This window comes from Zootoca vivipara, chromosome 8, assembly GCF_965207765.1.
Source record: "Zootoca vivipara chromosome 8, rZooViv2.hap1.1, whole genome shotgun sequence".
In the NCBI taxonomy this organism is placed as follows: domain Eukaryota; kingdom Metazoa; phylum Chordata; class Lepidosauria; order Squamata; family Lacertidae; genus Zootoca; species Zootoca vivipara.
This window is the reverse complement of record NC_142591.1, coordinates 86,041,069-86,068,435: the sequence shown is the minus strand read 5'-3', so window position 1 is coordinate 86,068,435 and position 27,367 is coordinate 86,041,069. Positions and strand designations below refer to the sequence as shown.

Here is a 27,367-nt window from a genome sequence, read left to right as displayed (position 1 = left end):
TGGTTTTATCTAACAAGCATATTCAGACCAAATATCACATCCATGACATACATTTGAAGCACATGGCTTACCCCAAAGAGTCCCGGGAACTGTAGATTATGCCTCACAAAGCTACAATTTCCAGCACCCATAACAAATCACAAAAGCATGAATCACTGCACCAAGGCTATCCCTGTCCAAGAACAGCTGTAGTCCACATTCCGGTACCAAATGTACCCAAGCCTCAAGTGACAAAGATGGATCCAGGAGAGTTGCCAAACTACAAATGTATTCTTTCAGAGGAAGAACAATGCCATTAAGAACAGAGAAATTGTCAATTTCTGAGGCATAACCACTTACTAACTGTACCTCTGTCTTCCCAGGGTTCAAGCTCAGTTTATTGGCCCTCATCCATTCCACAACTAGATCCAAATAATGTTCCAGACCATACTCAGCTTCTCCTGACTCAGATGTTATAGAGAAATAGTGCTGTGTTGCATTCAGCATACTGAAGACAATTTCCCTCAAAATTCCTAATGACTGCTCCCAACAGCTTCATACAGAAGCTAACCAGCACTTGCGACAGAGTTATAACCTGTGGCTCACCACAGCACAGAGACTGTGGGACTGAGATACAGCCTCCCCATGCTATTCTCTGGACACAGCCCTACAAATGGATTGGAAACACTAAAACTGTGACCCCAGCACTCACCCCACGGAGTCACTCCAGGAGAATACCATGGTCAATGCATGGTCAATGCAGCAGACAGACTGAGAAGCAGGACCAGACACTCATTTCTCCATCCCACTCCACCAGGGCAACAAAGGCTGAATCTGTCCCCAAACCACACTTGAATCCAGATTGAAATGGACCTGAATAGTCCACATCCTGCAGGAACTCCTGAAACTACTTAGCCATCATACTCCAAGAAACAGGTATACATGACTGGGTGGTAGTTTTCGTAAACTGCAAAGTAGGGGGGGGGGTGAACACTTAACAATACCTGGGTGGTAGGGCCTAGCAAGAACCAAAACGTTTCAATATGTCCCTAAGCAACAGACTTTAACACTGCACAAGCGAAGTAGGATAACCTGCACTGCAGAGGAGGCCTTAGAAAGGAACTGACAGAAACCAATGAAGCTAGTTAGAAATCCGAAGGAAGAATCTGTTTTCCTACTCCTGCCTGCTGAGACTAAAAGAGTTGTTCACCAGATCATCTCTTCACAGAGACATGCTGAAACATGAGAGTTAGAACAAGAAGTTCAAGTTTCGCTAATCTTCTATGGTGAAAGGAGAGCAACTCCGATTTAAAAATTTGAAATAATAATGGTGTTTAACCATGGAATTGTCTGCACCTGCTATCACCTCTGACATAAAATGCCAAGATATAGATGGCTGCACAACACACACACACACACACACACACACACACACACACACACAGAAATAGAGGACAGTATCTGGGTATCTGCAACAGCAATGTTGCACTTCAGCCCTCCTAGTAATCTGTAGCTTACCTTTAAGGCTTCTATCACAACATCTCTTGCTTCTAGTTCCCCTTCAAGAATGCTAAACAGAGTCAGTAGTTCAGGTTTGCTGAGTTTTTCCAGATTCATCTTGAACACCTGGAAAGAGAAAGTTTAATTAGATATTGTTTTTGAACAGCCAGCAAGCAATAAGGTACATATGACATGCAAGTCTGAAGTTTCCAGATGAGAAGCTCCATTACCAAAAGCTCACCACTCCTTTCTTTATGGCCACCATAGCTACTTGCAAATGAACAATAATTCACCTTTTCCCTTGGGCTCACTAACAGATGCATACCCAGATGGCCTGGGAACAGCACAAGTGCTAATATAGTAGTATTTATTAGTCACCAAGTAACAACCACTTTAACCAGGATAATTAATATAAGTTCATTATTTTAGAGAGTGTGTCTGTGTGTGTGTGTGTACAGTGGACTAGTGATATAATTGGACATTTAGACTAGATGGCTAACTATCCTGTTGACAACAATTATGTATTCCTAAAATTTGAAATCTTAAAATGGATGTTTGAAAGATAATCACTATGTGATACAATTGGCTTCCATAGAGTAGCATGACAGAACCACACATTACACGGCTTACTTTCTGAAGATGTTTTCTGACAAAGTTTTATTACTTGCTCATGCTGGAATCACTAGAAGTTCTCCTACCATATAAATGTGAAGCCCCAGATATTAGAAGACACTACACTGCAAATCACTCGAAAGCAACATTTCTTACATATTTTGAGTCCAACTCAGCTTATTTCATCAAGTACTATTTTATATTATACATGTATTATGGTGAGCATGCACATTGACTTTATTGTCAACATGACACTTTTTCTAAAACCATCGTTTGTGCTTAAGAGACAATTGCATACAAAATGTTCCCCCTCGGCCACCACTTTGCAAGCTTTTTGTATTATCCACATAGATCTAAACAAAGACTGCACTCATGCTTCAGTTTACTCTGCATCCAGAGTGCTCCTACTGCTGGTTTGTGAAGTCATGCACACATTATATTAGCCTCAATCTACATCTATCCTGTAGTTCCTTGAGAAATACTGCATTTTTATGCATTTTACTCTAAAACAGCTTTGATCAGATTTGAAAATGTAAGCCATTTGAAGACACCACCAACCCTTCTCCATTCACAGGTGTGGAAAAACAGTGGGCAACTTGGAAACACATCCAACCATACCGATATGCACAACATGCAAATGCAGTTTCAAATGCAGCAGAAAAAATGACCTCGCTGCATTTTAAGCTGGTATTGTATACATAGCCAAAGACTCACTCAATATTTGTTTAAGGCACTGGTTTTCAACCAGAGTGCTGCAGCACCCTGGGGTGCCTTGAATGATGTCATGGGTGTTGTGGGAAACACTGACCTCTGTCCCTCCCTCCCTCCCTCTGATGCCCTCTTCAATCTCTGCCTCCCAAAGGCTTGCACAGCTGTTCATTGCAGCAGCCCTGGCTACAAGCTCCACAGCTGAATGCTGCCTCTGGGGCTGGCCAGGGGGTGTTTCCCAGGCCCCTGTGGGGCAGTGTGAGGAGGTACCTCTCTTAGGGGTAGGGGGGCAGCTCAGAGACCAAGGACGGCAGCTGCACCTGCCCATAGGACTCCCAAGGAGAGGGGAGAAGGCTAAGGGAACACTCCACAAGGGTGTTCAAAAAAAGGGTGAGGGACTGCCAATTCTGCAAGCAAGGGGTGAAATAATTGGGCTCCTGAGCCCCACAGGGGTGCTGCAGAAAGAATGGAGCCATGGACTCAAAAAGATTAAAAACCTTTGGTTTAAGGCAGGACAGTTTTCCAGTTGCTGATGGAAAATATATGAATGTGCTGCTGAACATGTCGTGAGAAATTAAGAGTTCTACTGAAATCCCTCAGCATTTAATTGGATTACTGCCGTTCAGGATAAAACATCCAAGTTATTCGGTAGAACAGAGAAAAGACACAGCTGGTCTCATTTCTCCAAATGAAAGCACAACTATGCCTCCTTTTATGGGTTGTGTCCAATACTATCCCTACACAAAGTAGACCCATTGAAACCAACTAGACCAACTTCGTTCAATTAATTCCTCCTGAGTAGGACTTAGCCAGATACAACTCTATGGTACTGCAGCTGTTTAAAATCCAGTGCAAGTGTTCGTTACAACGATCACCATACGACATAAACTCAGTGCTGCAGATAAACAAGTCTGGGGGAAGTTTAAACAGTTTAGAAAACTCATAAATGCCTGCTTTCATGATTTCCTACAAAACCAGACATCCAAATTGGGGTCGACACAACAAAGAAGGTGGCACATTTCTCTTGAAGTAACAGCCACATTTCCCCCCTTTCTGAAAACCTTCCCTGAAGCACACATTTACGCTGTTACTATAACATCCTGGCAACTTTAACTGGCACTTCAGCAAGGTCACTGCTACATAAAACAAACTATGATGGAGTCAGAGGCTAGACCATAATTTACTTAAAAACAAACAATTCCTAACAGCTGTACTGCTGCAGACTGAAAGTACACCTTTGTCCCGAGTTTGATGAGCCCATATACAGTTTTTACAAGAGGATATGACCTTTAAAATAAATAGTACCGCTACAGAAAAGTAGAGAGATCAGTGCAAAACAGTTAGTAACGAAAGTCCAAAATGTTTCGCCTACAAGCCGTAACCTGATGCCTACGTATTTCACTAATTTGGTAATACAAAGCGAAAGTCTGTCAGACATTTTCAACTTGGGAATGGCTGACATTTACCAGTATGTTGTAAGTTTAAAGCTGCTTCTTGCACTTGGGAGTTCTTCTATGCAAGTATTTTTAGTCTAACAGCTGCGTTTTGGGTTCATAGATTGTATAATCTGGTCTTATACTGTCTTTGATTCAGTTTATTATTTGCACTGTTATAAAACCTGAAGGTGGCCTGGAGGGGTGGGGGGATATTCCTTGCCAAAACACAGACCACACAATTTTCTTATCATACTTTCTTCTGTCATCTCATGACTAGCTGTTCTGTGCTACCCTCAGATCTCAAAATTTCATCAAGAAATGCACATACAGTGAAGCAGCACAGTTATTATGTCAAGATAACAGCTTCCATATCAATTGTTGGCGAAATGTGAACTGTATCAATAGCCTTCTTTGTGTTAAGCCTAAACAAAACGGACTAAACCATGACTACAACATAATAATCCAAGAAGTATGGCATTTCTGAATGATCATTATGTTCACAAATAGACCAATCAGTGGGGAAAACTTCACAACGCTTCTGAAGGACCAACCCAATGTAGTAGTTTGTAGTACAGATTTTCCAAAAGTTCCAAGTTTAAAGGCTTTGCTTCAGATGCCTGGTATTATTTCATTGAAACAAACTACAGCAAACAGAGGCAGCACTTTCCTGCAATTATTGGAGATATTTCCTGCCTTTCTAAACTCTTTGATAACACATACCTGTTATTGAAACAAGGCTTCTCTGTGCACAACCTCTTTTAAATTCATCGTATCCAAGTAACAGTGGAATTTTCAGCACTACAAAAAACTCTCTGAAGTGCCAGATGAGATTATGCTGCAATGCTCACGTAATGTGGAATGTATTACCTTCCTGGGGTATGCATGCAAACATACCAGCATCTACAGAAGCTTGTGTGTGCAGTGCTTTGCAAATTTATCTATATACTTTGAATTTTAAAAAGTTATTCTCATCAAGCTACGGTATATTTAAGCTTAAACCTCCACAATCCACATACTTTAGGGCAAATATGCACCATCTTTAAAGTTAGCCATTTTAAAAATACTGTGAATTGCAGGCCAAAAAACTGAACCCAGACTGTATTTACCATGTTAGGAGAATTAGAAGAAAATTGCACTAAGTTTAATATGTAAATATACTTGGGATAGCAGCTTAAGAGTGCAATTCTATGTTTGTCTAACTCAGTAGAAACAACAAAGTATTGCGGCACCTGAAAGATTCTATAGGATATGCTGTCTTTGACTGGTGCCATGAATAGGATGTGGGCCTGTCAGGTACCGTGTTTCTCATATTATAAGACATGTCTTATATTTATTTTTTCCTCAAAAAAACACACTATGGCTTATTTTCAAGGGATGTCTTATTTTTTTCCTCCTCCTCCTGCCGCGGCCGGCATTGCTGCTGTGCCTATCACTATGTCTTATTTTCGGGGTATGGCTTATATTCCTTGAATGCTTAAAAATCCTGCTATGGCTTATTTTATGGGTATGTCTTAAAATATGAGAAACAGGGTACCTACCAGTAACTCAATTCCAAATTTGTTAGCTTAAGCAGCAATGCTATACCCACTTATCTGGGAGTAAGTCCCATTCCATTGAACTCAATGGGACTTACTTCTGAGTAGACAGGTATGCATTGTTTATCTCAAGCCACACTTCCATTGCCTTCCAAAGTTTTGTACCTCAAAACTTTGCATATACTGTAATTTCTTACTCAACTGAGACAAAAACATCACTTTTCCCACAATTACTAGCCCATTATCTCTGCCCCCTACTTATCCATACGCAGTCAAATCAGCCAGGGCAGATCTAAAAGCCAAGTACTGTATGTATTCCAATGCCAAACAAAAACCAATAAATTAGTCTCTCTTTGAATATTATTTTTCTGTGTAAAGGGATATTCTTATTTCTGGCCAAAAGCCACTGCACTGAAAACAAAAGCCTTGTGCTTTTTTAGAAAGAGGAATATTATTTAGCAGAAACCATAAAAATATTTGCACATGCAAGAAAAGCTTGCTCAGACTAAGGCTGCATACACATCACTCATTTAAATCACATTTAAAGTGCATGTGTAGGCTGCATACACATCATAATTTTTTGCCCCAAAGAATCCTGAGAACTGTCATTTAAACAGGCATTACCAAACTACACTTCCCAGTAGTAAAACAGGAGTGGGGAACCTTTGGCCCTCCAGAAATACAACTTGCATCCCCAGCAAACCTGTCCAGTGGCCAGGGAGGATGGGAGTTTTAATTAACAATATCTGGAGAGCCAAAGCTTCCTCGTTGCCTGTGATTAAATCTCAAGATCCTCTATATTTCCAGGCTGTTTATGGAGGATGCAGTTTTTGTATTTCTAGGTTTGCACACAGAACTCTTCACTCTTCACCATAAGTTTCATTAAAAGGCTGAACTTCAATAAAATACTTGATCAATATTCTTTGCACAATCAAGTATGCCTGCTCTTTTCTTTATTTTGTCACCAGTACCCTGGCACTCTTTAGTCTAGTGTGAATTTCTAGCAGCATTCTGAGAATGACCTAGCAATGGTGCCAAGTGACAAATCTAAGCCAGAACTTTATCCATTGAACTTAAGGCAGGGGCTGCAACATTCTATTATTGTTCATGGATATCACTCATATAGGCCAGGCTGTGCAACTTGGAAGTTGCGCCTAAAGTTACATAATGAAGGCGTTAGGTGAGCCTCCCTGGAGAAACCATTCCACAAACAGGGAGGCACTGCAGAAAATACCTGTTCTCATGCTGCCACCCTTCAGACCTCACGTGGAGGAGGCACATGAAAAAGGGCCTCAGATGGTGGTTGCGGGGTCTGAGGGAGTTCATATGGGGAGGGCTGGTCCTTGAGGTACTGCAGTCATTTACTTATTATTGCCATTGTCAAGACAGATGGATGCCAATGACGTAAGAAGAATGAATAATTTTGGATTTTTTTTTAGTTCATGTCATATCATATTCAGTTTATTCTAACCGGTTATTTATCTACCTGATCCAGGAACTGTTAAAAATTTATTCTGAGATACAAACTAGGCTCTCAACAACTTTCAGCCCCCATCATTGATCACACACTATGAACTTGCAAATGAGCTGTTGCGATGAGTCACATGGAGCTTTTACCAGCAGCAGAGAATATCCCAATCCCATTATCCATCTATAAAAAAACAACAACGGTAGAAATGTGGAATGGTTCACATCCCAACAGTATGAAACCCACAACTGGATCAGGAACAGGCCACCTGAACTTCAGGAGCAGAGAGATGTAAGTGGCTATTTGTCATCCTTCAGAAGACAGCCATGAGCTCCACTTAAGTGTGTAAAGTGGAGGAAGGAAAACCTACTTATTCACTGTCCAAAACTGAAATTTGCAGATTGGGTAGAAACTCTCATTTCCGTCATCTTCCAGCTTCCTAAGACACCATGGAAAAGGTTCAGTCTAGAAACAGGAGCAACTTCCTTTGCAAGAAGAACTTCCCCACATGTAATGCAAATCATCAGTAGCTTCCATTTACTACAGAGCACGAACAACTGTTTTGTTTTCATTCTCCTCCACACCTCAATCCTCCTTTACATCTCGGTGTTCTCAGTCAGGACTGTTAACAAAAAATTCAGTCCGACACAACCATGTTTCTAGAAGAGGCAGACAATGTTCCTTTTAGAAATCCCCACCTCAGTCAGTGTGAGGTAAGCCAGCTGGAGACAGCAGCAAAAGAGCCAGAAAGCTGGAAAACACATATAGAAATGAAGAGCTTGCACGCTTATCTAGAGGGTCACTATCTCTTGCATTATGGGATCTCAGGAATGATAATTCCTAGTATAATCCAGATCACTTTTTGCTGCCTTAAAAGTTTAGGATGGCCATATTAGACATCTGGTTCCTCTCCATTCCCTCCTTTGGATGACGGCTATCAAAGAGGTTTACAAGACCATATCAGTATTTTTATAGTCAAAGGGGAATACATACAAGACTGTTTGTTAGTATGAATTATATCAAGGGTGGCCAACAGTTGATGTATAGGCCATGTTGCAGGGACTAGTGATAGCTGTAGCTCGAAACATCTAAAGGACACCACATTGGCTAGCCCTGAATTACAGGTTTTAAAACCGGAATCCTGATCCTGGTTTCCTGGCAATCCAAATTAATTTTCTTCAAGTAGTAAGCATTAGAAATATTCCAGGATGTTACATTAACATCTCAATTCATGGAAAAGCTAGAACCCACAGCTAATATTCTTTACATTTGGTGTGTTTGCTTCTTTCCTTGTCTATAAGTCTTCCAAGACCAGATGCCTCCAATAACCACAGTAAACATTATAGCAACTGCTGACCTACGTTGTCTGTGCTACTATAACCGCTAAGCACGCCTTCAGCAAACACAGAAATTCAGTAAAGCTGCAACAACAAAAACTTCCTACTAACTTCCAAAGAAGCAGAGATATTTGCAAAGCAAAGTTAGTTACAGCAAGAGAAAATCTTGAGAAAACTGATCATTTCCCTGTAGGAAAATAACTGTATTATTTTCATGTTTGATATCTAATATTCGTAAGAAACTCCCTTTCCTTAGCTATTACCATATCAGTCACACATATTTATCATGTAAACATAGAGCATAAATATGGCTTTTGCAACAGTGTGTTACTGTTTGCATGTCACACAATGCAGGTGACACGTTAAGAACGGTATAATATTAACTGAGAGCACATCAAAACAAAGCAACTGACAGCATCCCTCACCGAGTCATGAAGGACGTTTGATGTGTAGTGCATAAGGTTCAGTAGCCCAAAACAGTCAGTTTAAATATTGCCCAAATTATATTTAGCCACTTGTTCTTCCAAGGTTCAATTTGCTTTGATGAAAAGAAGTCCTGTCTAACACTATCATGGTACCCATTTTAAAAAATGTACTCCCTTGTTTTTTCCTTATCAAATTGCTCTCAAGCAGATCTAAAACATTCCATACCTAGCCACTTCACAAAGTATGTAAAACACACTTCATATATCATCAACCTAAATCAGTGTTTCCCAGACTTGAGTCTCCTGCTGTTGTTCGACTACAACTCCCATCATCCCTAGCTAGCAGGACACATGGTCAGCAATGATGGGAATTGTAGTCCAAAAACATTTGGAGACCCAAGTTTGGGAAACCCTGCTCTAATAATACTATGATCACCAAGTTGATTTGACCCACTGCTCCCACCCAAAAACCCCACCTTTGGGGCCAAAATAACCCACAATCACAGCACCAGCACTTTTCACCATTCACTGCTCCCTTCATTGATATGATACCAACGTCTCAATTTTTCACCTAAGACAACCTAAATATACTTACTCCCATTCCAGACATGCTTTAAAAACTTGCTCAGGTGTAGAATAATCTGAACCACTGCTCTAACCACTACACTTCTAAAATGCAATAGATAATATAAAATGCCTGGAAGCAGAAAGATGTCTTGGGATGACTGGCACCCAAAGGATGACACATTGCACTGATAGCCTACCTCCCCCCCCCAACAAGGAGGCATGTGTTTACTTCTCTTCCCCTACTCCTTGGTTAATTCCCACCAAAGACCCTGTGAAGTTGGTTAAGCTGAGATGCAGTGAATGCCTCGAAGTCATCCAGTGAGAGTTTCATGGCCCAGTTCTGAGATTTGAACCCAGGTCTCTCCCAGGTCTTAGTAGCCCGACACTGTAACCCAGGCTTCCCCAAACTCGGCCCTCCAGATGTTTTTGGCCTACAACTCCCATGATCCCTAGCTAGCAGGACCAGTGGTCAGGGATGGTGTGAATTGTAGTCTCAAAACATCTGGAGGGCCGAGTTTGAGGAAGCCTGCTTTAACCACTACTCCACCACTGGCTCTCCAATACCCTAAAGTAGCCTTTCCCAACCTTGGGTTCCCAGACGTTACTGGAGTACAACTCCCAACATCCTTGACTACTGGTCCTGCTAGCCACGGTCTTTGAAATGGGGGGGGGTTGTTGCTTCTGTTTTAAAATAAAAATAAATAAAATAAAAATAAAAACCACCCTAGTGCTCCATCCAGGACACACCGAGCTCCATCCCCTGGGAAGCTTTAAGCAGGTGTTGGACAGCCATTATTATTTATTAAATTGGTATCCCGCCCTTCTTCCGAATATCGTGGGGCATAAAAACACAAGATGCAAACACAGAAGCAAAATAACCCCACCAACCTCTCCCCTCATCCAACATCTGTCAGGGTCTAAATTTAGCCGCCACTCCTGCTCCACAGGAGTTGGAGATGGCATTTATAAGTGGTACATGTTTCACAAGCATACCGTAAGGTTGGTAGTACAACAGCTTTGGAAACAATCATTTTGGATTCCCTGCGAATGTCGTGGTGCTCAAACACTCTGCACTTCAATCTGGAGAAAGCCGCACTCACAGAGCTCAGGCGATGCTGGAATTAGGCATCAATGTCGGTCGTTGGGGAAAGATAACTGCCCATATAGGAGAAGTGATGGACATTTTCCAACTTTACACCACTAAGTTGGATTTGTGGCACTGCAGAGGGTTGTTCTGTACTTATTGGTGCAGCACTTTGGTTTTTTGGATGTTGAGGAAGGCACGCTTGGCAAACCCTCACCATGATCAACTCTCGCCTGGAAACCCATGTCCCCACTGTGGAAGGACGTGTGGATCCAGAATTGGCCTTCACAGTCACTTACGGACTCACTGCTAAGACTGTTACAGGTAGGTAGCCGTGTTGGTCTGAGTCGAAGCAAAATAAAACAATTCCTTCAGTAGCACCTTAAAGACAAAATAAGTTTTATTTTTGGTATGAGCTTTCGTCTGACGAAGTGTGCATGCACACGAAAGCTCATACCAAAATAAAAACTTAGTTGGTCTTTAAGGTGCTACTGAAGGAATTTTTTTATTTTGCTAAGACTGTGTTCATGGAAGACAATCTTACTCTGCTATGAGGAATCTCCAAAGAAGTGGGCTGGATGACCCTTGAAGGTTCCCGCCACTTCTGCCTTCTCTGGCCCTTCCTCACCGCATAGTCCAGGGGTGGCCAACTCCCAAGAGACTGTGATCTACTCACAGAGTTAAAAACAGGTAGTGATCTACCCCATTTGGGGGGGTTCAGGTTGTTGAGCTTTTTTAGGGAGGAAAGCCCTTTTTTAGGGGTTCAGGTCAAATAAGTTGTTGAGCTTTTTTAGGGGAGTTAACATTGTTGAGCTTCTTTGAGGGGAGCCAGTGATCTACCAGTGATCTACCACAGACGCCCAGTGATCTACCTGTTGGACATGCCTGGCATAGTCCATCCTAGAACCGCAGAGCTGGACGGGGTGCCAAGGTTCATCTAGCCCAGGAGCAGCCAAACTTGGCCCTCCAGCTGTTTTGGGACTACGACTCCCATCATCCCTAGCTCACAGGACCAGTGGTCAGGGATGATGGGAGTTGTAGTCCCATCATCCCTGACCTCGGCCCAACAGCTGGAGGGCCGAGTTTGGCCATCACTGATCTAGCCCAACCCCCCGCAATGGAACCCGTGGGGGGGGGCTCGAACCCGCGACCCTGAGGTGGAGCGCCCGCCAACCAGCCCCAGGACCGAACCCGCCCCCGGCCGGCCGCTCCCCTTCAATCTCCTCACAGCCGGAGCGGCCGCCTCGAGCTCCGGGCTCCTTCCTCCTCCTCCTCCAGCAGCAGCAGCAGGAGCGCGACCCCTCTGGGCCGGGACAATGGCGGGACCCCCTCCTCCCTCCCACCTCCGGCCGCCCCTCGCGCCTCCTCACGCGGCGGGGTCTATGGCGACGCCCCGCTCCTCGCCACTGACCTCCCTGGCGGCCCCCTCCGCTCGACGCCCGCCGCCTCGGCCCGGGCCGCCCTCCTCAGCCCGCCGCCTCCTCAGCCGCCTCAGCCGGTGTGTCCCCGCTCGGCCCCACTCGCCATCCCTCCAGCCTCCTCAGGCGGAACCGGGATTGGCGCGCCCCGTCGCCAACCGCAGCCCCGGCCGGCGGAGGCGCTCGGCCAATCGGCTCGCGGGAGGGCGGGGCGGAAGGCGGGAGCGGAGCGGGGCAGAGGGGCCGCCTGGCCAATCAGAGGCCGCAGAGGCGGGGCAAGAGAGAAGGGAGGGCAGGGCCAGGGCGCGCTTGAAAATCCCTTTTGTTCGCGGCTCGGCCGATGCGAAGGCGGGAGGTGGGCAGGGAAGCCGCGGTTGAGACGTCACTTCCGGTGAAAAGGGATGGTACTTAAAGGGTGGGAAGCTTTTTGGGGGGGGGGGTTAAGCTTCTGCCTCTTCCCAAAAACGTATGACGTTTTTCCAGGCTGCAAAGGGCTGCAAGAATATATTTCATAGAATTATGGAATCATTTTATTATTATTATTTTAATTAAATACTTTATATGAGTTTTCCATTTATTAATATAAAATCACATAATTTCTATCCACTTTACCTCTTTGGCTCTTTAGAGCCCCTCAACTCTTCCTTCTTGCTGGTGATGTTAATTGCTTACAAATATTGTATACGGTAAATTTTCTCCAGTCCTTTTGGAATACTTGATCATGCTGGTTTCAGATTTTTCCTGTCAGCTTTGCCAATTCTGCAACGTCTATCGTTTTCATCTGCCACTCTTCTTTTGTTGGTACTAGAATTAGAAGGGGAATTAGAAGCGGACACAAAAGGATCAAATAATCCACAAGCTTAGCATGAGCCAATGGTGTGATGCAGCAGCAAAAAACCCAAATGCTATTCTACAGAAACAGAAGCATTGTGTCCAGATCAAGGGAATTCAGAGCACAGCTGGAGCCCTGTGTCCAGTTCTGGGCAGCACAATTTGCAAAGGTGACAAGCTGGAATGTGTGCAGAGAAAGGCGACCAAGATGGCTGAGGGTCTGGAAGCCAAGCCTTATGAGGAATGGTTGAGGGAGTTGGGCCTGTTTAGCCTGGAAAAGAGGAGACAAGTGTCAATAAATGAGATTCTGATTAAACACCAGGAAGAACTTTCTGACAGAAAGAGCTGTTCAACCGTGGAATTGACCCCCATCAATTTTTAAGCAGAGGTTGGATGGCCATCTGTCATGGCCATCTGCCATGGATGCTTTAGTTGAGAGTCCTGCATGGCAGGGGGTTGGACTAGATGACCCTAAGGGGCCTTTCCAACTCTATGGTTCTATGAGCTATGCAGTGCAGGAATAACAGCTGACTTTACAGGATATGAATGGGCTGCAATACTCAGGCAATGTACATATTGTAGATGGTGAACCAGCCTTACCTGCCCTCTGTTCAAAAACACAGCAGAGCCGTTACTCTCACCAAGTTACCCTTCTCAACAGCCTTCTCAACAAACTACAGTGCCCAGAATTTGAGGGAAGTAATCCACTTCAATTTTGCTTTAAAGATATAGTGTTTACACAGCTTTTGTAAGGCATGTAGTTAAGGAGCAAAAGTTGAAAATGGGATATAAAAAAATAGATGTTCCCGCTTCCCGCGTTATCTTCTAAAGCAAACCTCATGGTTTTCCCACTCAGTGCTTGGTTTTCATTTATCGTTCAATGTCAGTACAATTTAAAAGCATAGGGAACAATGGAAAACAGATTTCCTGAAAGTGCCAGATGTTCATTAGGCATGTGCCAGCCTATTCACTGTGTTCCTTTTGATTAATTAAGATGAATGTGAAGGATGGTTTTCAATGAATTCTATGAATGCATAAGCGTCTGTTTTGCACACACAAGTAGGGTTTCGTGTGTTAAAAGTGGATCCAGGAGAAAGAGGAGCAATGTAGAAAGTGGCAGCTGGAAACATTTTGACTTGGCAGAGTGGCAATTTGTAACATTCTGTTTTCATCACAACAGCACCTGCACAGCACTTATTTAGGATAGTATGTCATGTGCAGAGCGGGGTTGTCTCCTCACTTTAAAAAATCCATTATTCCTTGCCCATCTATTAGCTTCCATGTAAGAGGGCCCGAATATGATATCCAGACAATATTGCCTCCATACCTCTTGTTTAGAAATTAAGTCATACCATATGGCAGGAGGTTTTGAAAGAATCTACAGTATAGATGACACCTACACATCCATTGCCAATAAATCCTAAGCACACCACTACTTTTGAAATCTGAGGAACACTGGCTTTCACTTGAATGTATATTTCCTCCTCCTCCCAAAAATATATCTAACTTTCCATTATCCAAAACATTTTCTAAATTAAAAGAACAAAGTATTCCAACTAATACTGTATTTAAAAAAATTGTTTTATTTGAGCCGGGACACAACAAAACGTATTTGCAATGCATGGCTCGGTCCTGAAGATGTGGAGTAATAATCTCTGCTCACTTCCAAAGTACATTCCATGACTAGGGCAATCATAATCGGCTTCTTACATCTAGTATTTTCCAGGTTTGGAGAAGGATGTTGTGTTAGTCAGTCTGATATCCAGGCAGGCAAAGAGCTCAAACTTTTCACATTAGAATTTCACTGTCAAACTCGCACACAAAAAAAATCAGACAAGAAACAATATCAGCGGCATTTTCTTCCACTCCAGTATAATGAATTGTATTTGGATCCTTTCCAACCTTGTTTCAGCACCAGTTTGGGCAGGGAAATTGACTTGGACATTAAAAACAAAACCAAAAAAAACACAGTGGTCAAGGCATAAGAATGCCTTCCCACTCCCACTTGTGATGAACTTGTGTAGAACTTAGATTCTCCCATGAAGACGTGGGAAAGGGATGTGAGCAATGGCTATTTGGAATTCCCCCACAGAGCCACAAATAGGTACGGAGTTGATTTTAGCCTTATGACCTTCTGTTATAAACAATCTTCTTCAGATTGCAGTCCTAAAGTCATGTACTAGAGAGAGAGATCGATCTTTGGGCTCAATAGGATTCACTTTTGTGCAAACAAAAGTACAAGGGACAAACCTGGGCCATTGAAGGCTCTGTGCCAGCTGATGCTTTGAGCCAAGCGAAGCATATGTCTGTAAATCTGTCACAGCAGTCCGCAGGCAAAATATTTTTAAGCAAAATGTGCTGTGCTCATAAATACGCTACACATTTTGAGTCAGTTCCAATCAGACACCGAAGGCGCAGTAGTACAAAACCACTGCTTGTGCAGATTGCCTACTGGTGTATATAGCATAATACGGTGACAGAAAATGCATTCAAGTTTGCTTCTGCAAAATGAAAAATTGCAAGCTGACATATTCCATTCAATGGGGGAAAGCAGCAAATTCAGCTTGTACCCCCATGAGTTCATGCAAGCTGACTACTTACATGAACAGTGTTTTTTGTGTCCGAGCTTGTCCACACCTGAGTTGAATGTGCATTTGAAGCTGTCTGCATCCCCGTTTAAGTCGTGTCGTCCACACTATGTTCCCCTCAAAGAATTCCTGTCCTGATAGTAAAAGTGCATTTCCTTGATTCCGGGATAGTTGATATTTTGAAAAACGTACCTCCCAGAGTCCCACTCAAGACAGCTTATGAAAAAGCAAAACAGTAAAATTATCAATAAAGACCGTTTAAAACAGCTTCTGCAAACCGCCCTGTGGTCCTTGAATGAAGGGCAACATATAAATCCAATAAATAATAAAATAAAGTATTTAAAACATTCAAAGAACAATTGAAGTAAAATATTAAAACAGATTAAAACATAAGTCGACCTTCTGCCCATCTGGGTAGGCTTGCCTAAACAAAAATGTTCCCAAATTCCTGCCCCAGCCACACTCCTTCCCAGATCCTGCTTTGCACCCTCTAGTAATGTTTTCGCCTGACCGAAATGCTGTCCGACTCTGATGATGACTTTTGCTTTCCTATACAGATAGGAGAGAGGCAGGTGCTGAAACTATCCTAGTGTACCAAGTCAAAAAGTACCATATTTTTCCGTGTATAACACTCCCCTGTGTATAAGACGCCCCCTGTTTTGGGGGACTCCAGAGTGTGAAAGCAGTTTACTGGGTTGTTTCTCTCTCTCTCCCCCCGCCTCCAATATTTCAAGAGAGAACCAAAAGTGCTTTCTTCTCGTTCACCCCCCTGGCTTCACAAACTAGAGTCTGCCGCTGCTCTGGATGACTCGAAACGCGCAGGAACACTGACTTCTCCAAAATATTTTTAGCTTGCGGAAGAGTTGCAGCTGCTTCTTGCTTCTTCTGGATTTCAGTACAAGAAATGAAGGGAGAAGGACGAAGGATAGCCTGCGCTTCTAGGGAAAGCCAGCACGGTTTGTGTGTGTATGTGTGTAGTCGAGAGTACTATGAGGATTTTAAAAAATTATATCTGGCCTTTTCATAACAGAGGGGAGGGGAGAGAAATGGAGCAGGGGTCTTCCCTTCCTACCATTCCCTATGGTGTAAATGGAAGTCTACAAGCCAGCTAGTTTTCAAAGCGACTGTGGTCAAGCAGACAATAAGATTGTGGTCTGAGCACCCTTTTTTCTCAAGCGTCTGAGAAATGCAATGGCCGCCGATGTTAGCTGGGCAGACTAGAACGAACGAACGCATGAATATTTGTGTCAGCCATCGGCCATAGCAATAAAACAACAGAGCAATATACAAAGAATAGAAATAAAAGTCAATTATATAAAATACATTTTGGGGTTTTGAATCACTAGTCAAATGGTGGGTCTTATTCTGATTGCCTCAGCTAAAAACCTTGTGACCTTTGCTGCTACCTGCTCATCTTGATCTGCCAAGAGAAAGGACACTGTGGCAGTGGCTGGGCGACCTGGAATGGACAATAAAAGAGGGGTGATAATCTCATTCCTCAAGCCTCCGTAAAGAGTGCAAGCCAGAAGGGCATGCGCCACCGATTCAGGGCTGCCATCTCCACAGGGACATAAGCATTTTTCACAAGGGCGTACCCACCACGGGGCAAGTTAGGGCAGCTGCCCTACTCTAGAAGCAGGGCTGGTGGGCAGAGGCGGAGCACAGCCCGGCGGAGCGCGAGTTCGCCATTCCCGCCGCGCCACGCCGCACCCTCCCTCCAGCTCCCCGGCGCGCCCTCAGGCAAGGCCAAGCGCGGCGGGGAACCAGGGAGCGCGGCGCGGTGGGCGGGAACGCCGAACTCGCGCTCCGCTGGGCTGGGCTCCGCCTCCGCCCACCAGCCCTGCTTCTAGGGAGGGGCACAGCCTGGCGGAGCGCGAGTTTGCCGTTCCCGCCCACTTTGTGGCCCCTCCCCTTCCGTGCCTTGGCCCCTCCCCTTGCCCCCCCCCCCTAGTTTTGATCCTGGGTACGCCCATGATTTTTCATATGGAGTCTGCTGGAATGGTCCCTCAAGTACAGCCGAGGACAATACATTCAATCTTGTGAGAGTAAAAGTGTGTCTATATGTTAGGATTGCTAGGTTATGCAGATACTGTAGGGTGCCAGAGAGTCGAAATGGAAAGGTGGAAAATGGTCATTGTTGTTGTTTAGTCGTTTAGTCGTGTCCGACTCTTCGTGACCCCATGGACCAGAGCACGCCAGGCACTCCTGTCTTGCACTGCCTCCCGCAGTTTGGTCAGACTCATGTTCGTAGCTTCGAGAACACTGTCCAACCATCTCGTCCTCTGTTGCCCCCTTCTCCTTGTGCCCTCCATCTTTCCCAACATCAGGGTCTTTTCCAGGGAGTCTTCTCTTCTCATGAGGTGGCCAAAGTATTGGAGCCTCAGCTTCAGGATTTGTCCTTCCAGTGAGCACTCAGGGCTGATTTCCTTAAGAATGGATAGGTTTGATCTTCTTGCAGTCCATGGGACTCTCAAGAGTCTCTTCCAGCACCATAATTCAAAAGCATCAATTCTTCGGCGATCAGTCTTCTTTATGGTCCAGCTCTCACTTCCATACATCACTACTGGGAAAATGGTCATACCATTGGCAAAATTTACTTATTGTGGTCAAGTTGTTCTGACACTCGATATCATTTAGACACCGACAATAATTTTGCATGCTTCTCCAGCAATTTTTGTGCATGATCAGAGAGGACCTTTTAAACTACTGTATTCTCAGGATGAAATGGAGATTTCTTCCCCATCCCTGTTTTAAAGCTTTAATAATAATAATAATAATAATAATAATAATAATAATAATAATAATAGATTTCCCTACAGCTAAATGCCAATAGAAATAGAAATATTTGGGCAAGCCAGGCCAGCTGTAATACTAAATCTAGTCCATGTTAGCCAAGGCTGATCTAGCTGTTTGTTTGGATAGTTACAAAATCTTATAAAAATTTTGACTGTTTCCATGACGGTGTGCTTCCATCGTGTGACCAAAACCTTGTACTACACCAGGCATCCATGTCATCTAAGCCCATGGAAATATAGTAATAACCCTGATCTCTATATTCTTTTATATTTTTCTTCACATGCAAACTGTCCATCAAAGCATATGCTATACTTTGTATGCCAACTCCAAACTGAAATCTATGGATGAAGGCAAGTACTGTATACAAATTACGGTAAATAAAAATAAAAAATGAGGCTGAACTCCATTAATTCTGTAATTATCTGCATTAAACTAGATTATGCTTGTGTGTGTAGTTTTACTTCTATTGTTTAATTGTGTTTTTTTTAATGTTTTCCCCTCTGCTATGATTTTAGCTGTTCTTATTTCATCTGTAAGCCGCTTTGAGTCCCTGTCAGGGGGAAAAAAAGATGGGGTATAAATAAAAATAAATCTGGGGCACATAAGCCAAACACTGTTTCAGTTTATATGAACAAGAGCCTAACTTCCAAAGCTCAGATAGTCACTGCATACAGTTCATCTCATCTTTGGTGAGAATTCAACTGCAATTCTGTGTTTGGGTCTTGATGCCAGAGTTTATAGGAAAACAGGGCTGTAATGACACACAATATGTGATGGTTGGAGCATCATATTTCTTTACGGGATGATGTTATCGCCACATCTGGCAGTGGTCCCTGCCTTCCAGCTGCGCTGCAACTATCAAGTACTGTACTGAGAAGCTTTATCTCCAAGTCACTCTTTCCCAGAATCAATCAACAGATGTTTCCTGTGCTACAGCAGTTCCAGCTGGCTGATTCATTGCTTCCCCCTCTTTTCTTATATGCTGCAAATTCTCCAATTACAAACAAAAGGAGAAAGGGAAAACAAATATTTTAGTGTGGCAGCACCTACAATCTGGAACATTTTTGTTTAGACAAGCTTGCCTAGACATATAGAATGTCAATGCATATTTTAATGCTTTTCAGTTTATTGTTGATTTTATCTTTCTTTCTTTCTTTCTCTTTTTGGTCTTAATTATTTTTATTCATTTTCAAAATACTGATACATGGAATTATCAATTCATAACACAAATGAAAGAAAAGAACCCCAAACGAGAATAAACCCTATATAGACAGCAATACTATTTACTCAGAGTACATTTGTTTCCTTTTTGCCATGATAAACTCATGTGACTTAAATTGATTTTATCTTTCAAATGTTCTTAAGAGTTGTTTTTTACTAGTTGCATTGATCCTTTTATTGTTTTATTCCCTTTGCAAACTGCTTTGAGCCCACTTGGTGTAATCATAGAATCATAGAATCATAGAGTTGGAAGAGACCACAAGGGCCATCCAGTCCAACCCCCTGCCAAGCAGGAAACACCATCAAAGCATTCTTGACATATGCCTGTCAAGCCTCCGCTTAAAGACCTCCAAAGAAGGAGACTCCACCACACTCCTTGGTAGCAAATTCCACTGCCGAACAGCTCTTACTGTCAGGAAGTTCTTCCTAATGTTTAGGTGGAATCTTCTCTATTGAAATTTGAATCCATTGCTCCGTGTCCGCTTCTCAATGGTTGGAGTGTTGGATGAAAACTTCTTAGTAGTGTTTGTAGGAATCCATCTGTGTGCTAGTCACTCATGTAGGTTCAGACAGACACCTTGTAACATGGGGGGAGTCAGTCTGAGGGCAAACAGTGGGGCAGGCAGGCAGAGAGAGGTACCAAGGAAGCAGAGCAGAGCAAGTGATTAAACAGAATAAACTCATTACTCGAGCACCATGTCAAGAACATATCACAGAAGAAACCTATGATAAAACACCAGTCTGGCGGGGCCCCTGAATGAAATGTTTGATCTGAGCATCGTGGTTCCACCTGAGAACGCCAGCTACCCACAACAAGATGCTTGCAGTTGATTTTGTACGGCACACATCTTGGCTGGCTCACAGGAGCATAATGTCCATGACGACAGGGTCTCATGCCGAATGTAAATGAACTTCAAAAAGACTCAGTGAATTGAAAGTGGAGATGTTAAGAGCAGTGCTATTTTCCTAGAAAAAGAGGTGCTAGCTTAGACCCCACTATGAACAACTCCATTGTTCTATTATTATGGCAATGGTGCCCACATGAGAAATTCCGGAACTGAGTTCTGGTGAGTTCTAGCTGAAGAAAATCCCTGGCTATACTTTTCTTTCTTGTTTGTCTGTATGGTTACACAAGAAAATATTTAATAAAACTAATGAAAAAACCTAGTCAGCACAACCTAATTGAAAAGACCTGTTGGATATTCCATTTGTGTTGCCAGAGTGACAAAGACTAAGTAGCCATTTGTCTTGTGCAAATTAATGTTCAATGCAGTCTTGTTTACAACTGCTGTTCTGGCTGGACAGCTGACACCTCCTTTGCAGGATGATTTCCTCCTACAAATAGGAATTTAAACATGGAAAAAGGCAAGTTGTCAATTGCCTAAGTAATTCTAGAGGAGGGGTGGGTCTTTTCTTTTCGCATCTGTTGCTTGACAAACATATTGCTTTAGCAGAAGCAACTTTTCCATGTACCGGTATTCCGAAAGACAAGCCACGATACTACTCAAAGCACGGACGATATGATTTGATTTCCTCCTTGCCAGAATTTGCATTGCCTCCTTGACTATCAACATGTAACATGTTTTCAGAGCATCCCGGAGAGGAAGGGGAGTGTGACGGGTTTACGACTGTTAAATGGATGTTTTGACATTTTCTCTTCTGCTACAAGTCCCGTGCGATTACATTTCGAAAGCGACACCATAATGAATATTTACTCTGTGTTATATTTAAAATAGCGCCTCCTAACAATCTGGAATTCGGAATAGCCTAATCAGAAGTGTGTGAGGCTGAAGCATGGCATCAGAACTCTGGTTCATCTCAGTTGACCCAGCTGTGGGCTATCCATAATTATAACAACAAGGGACCATCTGTGCTGTAAAGGTAAAGGTAAAGGGACCCCTGACCATTAGGTCCAGTCGTGACCGACTCTGGGGTTGCGCGCTCATCTTGCGTTATTGGCCAAGGGAGCCGGCGTACAGCTTCCAGGTCATGTGGCCAGCATGACAAAGCCGCTTCTGGAAAACCAGAGCAGCACATGGAAATGCCGTTTACCTTCCCGCTGTAGCGGTTCCTATTTATCTACTTGCACTTTGACGTGCTTTCGAACTGCTAGGTTGGCAGGAGCTGGGACCAAGCAACGGGAGCTCACCCCGTCACAGGGATTCGAACCGCCGACCTTCTGATCAGCAAGCCTAGGAGGTTATGATGATACATCCCCAGCTTTTGCAGTTTGCTATTGTGTCACAAAGGCACCCCGTCAGTTGCATGGCTATAAAGGTGGGCCTCTCCCATTTCCCAGCACAGACCTCAGCGGGCAGCAAGTGTGGCACTCAGCTCTGGGGGGGGGGCTCCTTCCTCAGGGAGGCAACATGGCAGGAGGAAGGAGCACTCATCACACAATGGGAACAGGGAGAAGGCAAGTTCGCTTGCTGGGTGGGATCGCAGCTTAAAGGCAGCCGATTCCCACAGTCAGAAACTGGCTGGTGTCGGGAAACGGACATGGCAGAAGCTGGCAGGTGGAGTTTGCATGTGGTCGAGGAGAGTGGCGTGTGTCTGTGTGTGAGTGGGAGCGTTCGGACGTGGTCGAGGAGAACGGCGTGTGTTTTCGTGTGTGAGTGGGAGCGTTCGGACGTGGTCAAGGAGAATGGCGTGCGTCTTAATGTGCGAGTGGGAGTGTTTGGACGTGGTTGAGAACGGCGTGTGTCTTTGTGTGAGTGGGAGCGTTCGGACGTGGTCGAGAATGGCGTGTGTCTTCGTGTGCAAGTGGGAGTGTTTGGACGTGGTCGAGGAGAATGGCGTGTGTCTTCGTGTGTGAGTGGGAGTGTTTGGACGTGGTCGAGGAGAATGGCGTGTGTCTTTGTGTGTGAGTGGGAGCGTTTGGACGTGGTCGAGGAGAATGGCTTGTGTCTTCGTGTGTGAGTGGGAGCGTTCAGACGTGATTGAGAATGGCGTGTGTCTTCGTGTGGGAGTGGGAGCGTTCGGACATGGTCGAGGAGAGTGGTGTGTGTGTCTGCATGTGTGAATGGGAGCAGCCAGTGGAGGGTCTGGCTGAGGCTGTTGGAGAGAGGCCATCCCACTCACCGTACTGTTTGCCTTTCAGAGAGCCGGCGAGGTTTTTCCCAAGACCAATCGTGAAAGTAATGAAGAGAACAGCAGGTTTGAAGCAAGGCAGTTTATATTCCTAAATAAAATAAGCAAAAGCAAAACTGTGTCTGACTGATTTTTTATAAAACAAATGCAATGCTAAATAAATGTCTTTCAAAATACAGCAGGTGGCGCTGTGGTCCAAACCCCTGAGCCTCTTGGGCTTGCCGATCAGAAGGTCAGCGGTTTGAATCCCTGCGACGGGGTGAGCTTCCGTCGTTTGGTCCCAGCTCCTGCCAACCTAGAAGTTTGAAAGCACGTCAAAGTGCAAGTAGATAAGTAGGTACTGCTGCGGCAGGAAGGTAAACAGCATTTCTGTGCGCTGTTCTGGTTCTCCAGAAGCAGCTTAGTTATGCTGGCCACATGACCCGGAAGCTGTCTGCGGACAAACGCCGGCTCTCTCGGCCTATAGAGCGAGATGAGCGCCGCAACCCCAGAGTCGTCTGCGACTGGACCTAACGGTCAGGTGCACCTTTACCTTTATGATGATGTCATAATGTCTGTGATGTCACAACCAGACATGATGACTCAGAGAAAGTGGATGGGGGAAGGGATAGAGTGATAAAGGGCAAGAAAGGATGGCAGAGACAGAGTTGACCTGTGAATTGGGATTCTACCCTTTGGTGAAAGTGTTTTGTGTCGAAACTTCAAAGGATTGGCTTAGCATTTTGCACGCCCCACACAGCTGCCTTTTGCTGCCTTCCATTTTGTGATGGCGCCTCAACACTTTCAAACTCCCCAATGCGGCCATGGGCCCCTGGTCTACAGTGACCGGCAGTAGCTTTCCAGCCAGCCTCAAATACACTTGATGATGGTCATTTTTTGTGGGTTTTTTTTTTTGCTTTTGCTTTTTTGATTGAATTTGCTTGATAACATAACATACTGATAATTATATATGGTATTTTTTGGGGGAAAATGTCAATTCAAAATACAATTCACAACATATATACACATCAGACTCCCCGCCCCGCCCCCAGTGCCTTTACTTTGAAGGATGGATGGTGGCTAACAGATTGAGGTTGAATCCTGACAAGACAGAAGTACTGTTTGTGGGGGGCAGGAGGCGGGCAGGTGTGGAGGACTCCCTGGCCCTGAATGGGGTAACTGTGTCCCTGAAGGACCAGGTGCGCAGCCTGGGAGTCATTCTGGACTCACAGCTGTCCATGGAGGCACAGGTCAATTCTGTGTCCAGGGCAGCTGTCTATCAGCTCCATCTGGTATGCAGGCTGAGTCCCTACCTGCCCGTGGACTGTCTCACCAGAGTGGTGCATGCTCTGGTTATCTCCCGCTTGGACTACTGCAATGCGCTCTACGTGGGGCTACCTTTGAAGGTGACCCGGAAACTACAACTAATCCAGAATGTGGCAGCTAGACTGGTGACTGGGAGCGGCCGCCGAGACCACATAACACCGGTCTTGAAAGACCTATATTGGCTCCCAGTACGTTTCCGAGCACAATTCAAAGTTTTGGCGCTGACCTTTAAAGCCCTAAACGGCCTCGGTCCAGTATACCTGAAGGAGCGTCTCCTCCCCCATCGTTCTACCCGGACACTGAGGTCCAGCGCCGAGGGCCTTCTGGCGGTTCCCTCGCTGCGAGAAGCCAAGTTACAGAGAACCAGGCAGAGGGCCTTCTTGGTGGTGGCACCCGCCCTGTGAAACGCCCTCCCACCAGAGGTCGAGAACAACAATTACCAGACCTAGAAGGCATCTTAAGGCAGCCATGTTTAGGGAAGCTTTTAATGTTTGATGGATTTCTGTATTTTAATGTTTTGTTGGAAGCCGCCCAGAGTGACTGGGGGAACCCAGCCAGATGGGCGGGGTATAATTAATTTTTTTATATTATTATTATTATTATTATTATTATTATTATTATTATTATTATTATTATCTTCTATTTTTCTGTTGTACAAAACGTAACATTATACTAATTATACTATCTTAAAGTTTCCTACTGATTTTTAAAACCTCTTCATTCGTATACAGTGGAACCTCGGTTTATGAACACCTCGGTTTACGAATTTTTGATTTACGAATGCCGCGGACCCATCTGGAACGGATTAATTCACTCTCCATTACTTTCAATGGGAAAGTTTGCTTCAGTTTATGAACGCTTCGGTTTATGAACAAACTTTCGGAACCAATTACACCCATGCTTCGGGTTAAGTACGCTTCAGGTTGAGTACTCCACGGACCTGTCTGGAACGGATTAATCCACTTTCCATTACTTTCAATGGAAAAGTTCGCTTCAGTTTATGAACACTTCAGTTTTCCACATCACGAAAATGGAAAAACAAAGACCACCCAAACTTCAAAAGAACATCACAGTCTATGAACAACAATTAATACATAATCTGGCCAATGACTCCAATATCGTCATCAAACCCGCTGATAAAGGAGGTGCAATAGTGATCCTTAATTCTTGTGATTACTTAAGTGAAATCGACAGACAATTGTATGATACTTCTTTCTATAAATCTCTAAATAAGGATCCAACGGAGGACATCTCACGGATAATACGTATGGTTTTATCCGAAGGCATTATGTTGCATTACATTGATTTGAAAACTGCAAAATTTTTACTCAATCCCTTCCCACGCACTCCAGTTTTCTACATACTGCCTAAGATCCATAAATCCTTAGAAAAACCACCGGGGAGACCTATTGTGTCCGGTAATGAATCATTACTGGAACCATTATGTAAATATATTGAACAATTCCTTCACCCCTTTGCTATCGACACTTCATCCTACATCAAGGACACAAAGACATTCATCAAAACAATTGAAGACAAAGTGATACCAACATCTGCGTGTTTACTTACTTAGACAGATCATTAAGGAACTGCTGGAGTCAAGAACCGTGAAAGAGCCCCCCACTCATTTTCTCAATGATATACTTGACGTCATTTTGGATCACAATTACTTTAGACATCTGGATCAATTTTACTTACAGGTGAAAGGGGTGGCCATGGGCTCGGCGTGCGCACCTTCCATTGCCAAAATATACATGATAGATTTTGAAAAAAAGCACATCTTTTTTGGCGTGTGTCTTCGTGTGCGAGTGGGAGCGTTCGGACGTGGTCGAGGAGAATGGCGTGTGTCTTTGTGTGTGAGTGGGAGCGTTCGGACGTGGTCGAGAATGGCGTGTGTCTTCGTGTGCGAGTGGGAGCGTTCGGACTTGGTCGAGGAGAATGGCGTGTGTCTTCGTGTGCGAGTGGGAGCGTTCAGACGTGGTTGAGAATGGTGTGTGTCTTCGTGTGGGAGTGGGAGCGTTCGGACGTGGTCGAGGAGAGTGGTGTGTGTGTCTGCATGTGTGAATGGGAGCAGCCAGTGGAGGATCTGGCTGAGGCTGTTGGAGAGAGGCCATCCCACTCACCGTACTGTTTGCCTTTCAGACATACTGATAATTAACATACTGATAATTATATATGGTATTTTTGGGGAAAAAATGTCAATTCAAAATACAATTCACAATATACTCCTACATATATACACATCAGACTCCCCGCCCCGCCCCCAGTGCCTTTACTTTGAAGGATGGATGGTGGCTAACAGATTGAGGTTGAATCCTGACAAGACAGAAGTACTGTTTGTGGGGGGCAGGAGGCGGGCAGGTGTGGAGGACTCCCTGGCCCTGAATGGGGTAACTGTGTCCCTGAAGGACCAGGTGCGCAGCCTGGGAGTCATTCTGGACTCACAGCTGTCCATGGAGGCACAGGTAAATTCTGTGTCCAGGGCAGCTGTCTTATCAGCTCCATCTGGTATGCAGGCTGAGTCCCTACCTGCCCGTGGACTGTCTCACCAGAGTGGTGCATGCTCTAGTTATCTCCCGCTTGGACTACTGCAATGAGCTCTACGTGGGGCTACCTTTGAAGGTGACTCGGAAACTACAACTAATCCAGAATGCGGCAGCTAGGCTGGTGACTGGGAGCGGCTGCTGGGACCACATAACGGCAGTCTTGAAAGACCTACATTGGCTCCCAGTACGTTTCCGAGCACAATTCAAAGTTTTGGCGCTGACCTTTAAAGCCCTAAACGGCCTCGGTCCAGTATACCTGAAGGAGCATCTCCACCCCCATCATTCTACCCGGACACTGAGGTCCAGCGCCGAGGGCCTTCTGGCGGTTCCCTCGCTGCAAGACGCCAAGTTACAGGGAACCAGGCAGTGGGCCTTCTTGGTGGTGGCACCCGCCCTGTGGAACGCCCTCCCACCAGAGGTTGAGAACAACAATTACCAGACCTTTAGAAGGCATCTTAAGGCAGCCCTGTTTTGGGAAGCTTTTAATGTTTGATGGATTTCTATATTTTAATGTTATGTTGGAAGCCGCCCAGAGTGGCTGGGGGAACCCAGCCAGATGGGCGGGGTATAATTTATTATTATTATTATTATTATTATTATTATTATTATTATTATTATTATCTTCTATTTTTTTGTTGTACAAAACTTAACATTATACTAATTATACTATCTTAAAGTTTCCTACTTATTTTTAAAACCTCTTCATTCATATACAGTGGAACCTCGGTTTATGAACACCTCGGTTTACGAATTTTCGGTTTACGAACGCCGCAGACCCATCTGGAACGGATAAATTCACTCTCCATTACTTTCAATGGGAAGGTTCGCTTCAGTTTATGAACGCTTCAGTTTATGAACAGACTTCCGGAACCAATTGTGTTAAAAACCGAGGTACCACTGTATACAGAAATCATTCAAATG

The 27,367-nt window shown here is 44.3% G+C and overlaps 2 protein-coding genes across 2 annotated transcripts in view; one reads left to right on the top strand and one right to left on the bottom strand.

The window, feature by feature from the left end:
- Nucleotides 1-12,205, bottom strand: part of LOC118089980 (CTTNBP2 N-terminal-like protein) — a 36,002-nt gene extending 23,797 nt beyond the window's left edge. The window contains exons 1-2 of the mRNA XM_035125210.3: nucleotides 12,063-12,205; nucleotides 1,498-1,605 (exon numbers count right to left, since the gene is read on the bottom strand). Coding sequence (XP_034981101.3) covers nucleotides 1,498-1,596 — 99 coding nt within the window. The 5' untranslated portion in view covers nucleotides 1,597-1,605; nucleotides 12,063-12,205. The remainder of the gene's footprint in view (nucleotides 1-1,497; nucleotides 1,606-12,062) is intronic.
- The window catches only part of STX17 (syntaxin 17), a 257,051-nt gene that overhangs the window by 155,497 nt on the left and 74,187 nt on the right, over nucleotides 1-27,367 (top strand). The gene's annotated exons all lie outside the window — the stretch shown is intronic.